The sequence below is a fragment of the Diadema setosum genome, chromosome 5 (genome assembly GCF_964275005.1).
Source record: "Diadema setosum chromosome 5, eeDiaSeto1, whole genome shotgun sequence".
Lineage (NCBI taxonomy): Eukaryota > Metazoa > Echinodermata > Echinoidea > Diadematoida > Diadematidae > Diadema > Diadema setosum.
Genome location: NC_092689.1, coordinates 1,764,358 through 1,768,368, shown reverse-complemented (window position 1 = coordinate 1,768,368; position 4,011 = coordinate 1,764,358). Strand labels below are relative to the sequence as shown.

General features: G+C 41.1%; 1 protein-coding gene across 1 annotated transcript; it reads left to right on the top strand.

The window, feature by feature from the left end:
* Nucleotides 1–2,486: 2,486 nt before the first annotated feature.
* LOC140228409 (rhodopsin, GQ-coupled-like) lies at nt 2,487–3,611 on the top strand. Its single transcript, XM_072308628.1, has one exon. The coding sequence runs from the start codon at nt 2,487–2,489 to the stop codon at nt 3,609–3,611; it is 1,125 nt and encodes a 374-aa protein (XP_072164729.1).
* Nucleotides 3,612–4,011: the final 400 nt, after the last annotated feature.

The window sequence follows — 4,011 nt, the reverse complement described above, 5'->3', positions numbered from 1 at the left end:
CAAATGAAAAAAGGTCATATAATGGTACAATGTTTTCGAATCCACATGATAATTCCATAGATATTTAGTATCATGAGAATTTTTTAGCAAGCTTTGTAGTGTTGATCATCATCAAACAATGCTGTGTTGGAATTATGGTTTGATACATAATCATGTATTCACAACTTTTTACGGTTATTTGGTCTTGATTTAATATACCCAATACAAAAATACTAACTGTTCATGGTAGGAGATCGGTATTTAAGTTATTTTTTCTGAAAACTCCCTGTCCATCATGGCCTGCATGGTTTACACACACACACACACACACACACACACACACAAAATTATGATTCATAATTTCACTTTACGTGAGATTCACTTTTCATTACAAATTAGTGCACGTTCATGTATGTGTTTCGCAGTGTAATGCCCAGGAGACGGGTGGCTTTAAGAATCTATCATCGTAGGAGGATTGTTACATTCCATTATTGTTGGCATTGAGAATTTATTAAACAGGTCCGTCGGTAAAAGAAAGAGATGATTTAGAAGTCATTGCCGCCTGTCATTAAGCTGCAATCAATTTCTTTTCAACGTCATGGCTCCTTGGAAACATTGACCTAAGGGATGCCCAGATTGTTCATGTTGTCGATTGTACAATAAGTCTTTTAGCTCTCCATTTAGCTATTCATCCTTTCCATGATAAGAATTCGTTATTACCTCATTTTCACACGTTACATCTCTCATGTCAGCTGCACCTGTTTTTCTCCAATCTCTTTTCACGTCATAACGTCTACAAACGATCTGTGTTTCATTGTTGCTGTTGTTGTTTTTTTCTTCTTTTTATCGGCATCTCGTCTGCCTTGCATCTACATCAATTTGAGTGATGGCCAAGACGTGCTATGCGCTTCTAAGAAATTACGCTTCTCATTCAACACTTTTCATCAAAGATCTTGCAGATGTTCATCTCTCTCATGCGAACAGAATGTTCTAAGCAAACAATCACGATCATTTTTCACAACTTCTGAAACAGGAGGAAATTTGTTAACTATGAGACCAGTATATTGTTCGTCCATCTGTATGCCTTCTCTTCATCAGTGCATATTATGCTGACATGGTTCTCTCTTTTTTTTTTTTTTTCATTCTTTTGCTTCTACTCTCTAGGTTAGTGTTTTGTCTATCTCTCCGCCGAATGATATTAATTTGGTTCTATTATTAGTCCTCAATATTATGATCATTAATTTATCACATATTTCCAAAATACGCTGTGAGGTCAGTACTACTGGTTGAACTTCAATTGATTATAATGTATAGGGACAGTCGCCATCGGATAATATTTGGCGTACATTCACTTGACTGATGTATTATTAAAGGTCACCGTACATGAAACAACCGACCGAGCAAAGTCCTTAACCACTTTGGTCAGCGTCACACATCCACTGATCACGTAATGGAAAAGTCTACACACACAAACTTACACACACACACACACACGACAGACACACACATGCGCGCGCACACTTTTTAATGATATTCTTATTGGAATTCCGTTTGATGTCACCATTGTTTTCACAATGAACGAATACAAACATTCAACTAAATCAACGCAATCAAACTGAAAAACTTGCTTATTCGAACAACGTACAAGATATACGAATATCAGGACAGCATGACATAAAAGCCTGCTTGACGGTACAAAATAGAAACACACATGCACACACATGCACACACACACACAACCACACACATACACATACACACACAACACATCACAGATTCCTTCCTCTTTCATCCCCTGGCTGTGTGGGGATTATGCTTGATTTTAGATATCCAGAGAGTTAATATTCTGGCCTTGCAACGCATACTCTATACGGGCTTATTCTATGGTCGTTGTCTTTTTCAGATGTGACCGTCATATCACTCTCTTTTTTTTTTCACTTCCTTTGCCAGGTGATAACGAAGCACCCTGTTTGCGATAGAAGCATCGCTCCTCCGCACTACGGGAAGTACTGCGGGAACGGATGATGAGAGAAACCAATTCAACCTGTTAAGTGGTGATTGCGGTATAGCGATCAGGACCTCACGTTCGGACGCATCAACATGGAGATTTGTGATCCCTACGTTACCTTGTTCCATCACGTTCTAGTATTGAGATGATCTAATTTTGAAGGATTTGTTTCCACTCCCTGGTGACTCTCGCCCAAATTACCTGCCTACATACCCATGCTTGAAGATGCTATAACCACCAGAGGTGCAGCAAACGTCAATAATTATATGAAATTGTAGCTTTCGCCTAGTGCCCCGCAATTTGAGGAGATGTGTAATCATACCCTCTGGAAGTGTAATGGATGGTCTCAAGTCTTCACACCTTCCACACATTTTCTTTCGTCGAATATAGGGGTGAAACCTTAAGTCGCACCTCTATCAAAGCGTTAAACTTATCATCGGATAGAAAAGGCGAAACTCACGAGCATTTCGCGGAATTGCCTTGGGTTCTCCAGGTCACCATGGTTACGTCATCATTTGTGCGCGGGAAGATGTCAACAGTTGTTATGGGCGAGCCGACTGTCGTCTTTGATTTCACTCAAAACGCACATTTAACTGTTATCACCTTAGATACAGGGAATATGAGCACTCGCTTATCTGCGGGCCCTGAAGATCATGTCAGTGAATATACGTTCAGAGCGATCGGATACTATCTCCTTGTGGTCATCATTGCAGGAGCAGCCGGCAACAGCGCCGTCATTTACGCCTTCTTGAATTGCAAAAAGCTCCACACCCCAACCAACCTCTTAATTGTCAACCTCTCCGCTAGTGACCTCGTCGTGGCACTGACGGGAACGCCGCTTTCAGCGTACAGCACTTTCAACGGCAGGTGGATGTTTGGGGAGATAGGATGCAGTTTCTATGGTTTCATCAACTACTACTGTGGATGTATCTCCCTTAATAGTCTAGCGGCAATATCTATTTTCAGGTACTACATCGTGGTGAAAAAGCTCACAGGACCTAAGAAGATTACTATCAGGAAAAGTTTGCATACCCTTCTAATCATCCATGTGTATACTCTCATATTTTCGACGCCACCTCTCTTTGGCTGGAACCGATTCATTCTGGAAGGTTACCGCATTGGATGCGACATAGACTTTCGCACAAAGACCCCTCTCTATATTTCATATATTGGTTGCATGTTCATATTTCTATTTTTCATTCCGCTGGGAATCATAATGTTTAATTACTGGAGGGTTTTTCAAGCCGTACGTCAACATGCTTGCACTCTAGCTAACTCACCTTCAGCCAGAAAACCTGGTCTGAGGAAGGACTCCATGCTCGGGTTTCGATCACATTTCCTCAGGACGCGGACAGGGTTAATTCTCTTCGTTACCGTGGCTGTGTTCCTTGTGGCATGGCTGCCATACTGTATCGTGTCACTTTGGGTTCTACTCGGCGACCCATCGTCCATTTCCCGAGTGGCGACCGTGGCGCCATCACTGTTCGCTAAGTCGTCCGTTGTTTACAACCCAGTTATCTACGTCATGTTAAATCCCCAGTACAGGAAGGCCTTAATGGGGTCATTTCATTCCAGCAGACCTTGTACTAAAATAACTACTGCATGGCAAGGAACGTCGACGTGAACTTTACCGCGCCTCTGCAACAATATGAGACAGTTCTTATTGTACCCAAGGATGAATGTATATATCATGGATGCAGTAGACCTCAAACGCGACACATCAGCGATAACGGAATATGCTTTAATCGACCTGCCAATAAACGTGAAGTTCAAGGAGTTTATACGCGTCTTGGTTTGTGATGCTATATTGTATTTTTTCTCCCAGGACCTGTTGCCTTACGGCTATGTAGAAGCTATGGCAAGATTGAGTATTCTCACATCTATCACAACATACTCTTACACACAAAGTAATACCTTCATGCAAATTCAATATGTTGGTCTTTTTTAGGTATGACAATAAGTCCGTAAATAGTAATGAAAGAATCATCGAAATAGTTATTTTGACTTTCTACTCACTATTGAGT

Bases quoted from the DNA above. Each gene is read 5' to 3' on its own strand.
- LOC140228409 (XM_072308628.1), top strand. From the start codon at position 2,487: ATGGTTACGTCATCATTTGTGCGCGGGAAGATGTCAACAGTTGTTATG.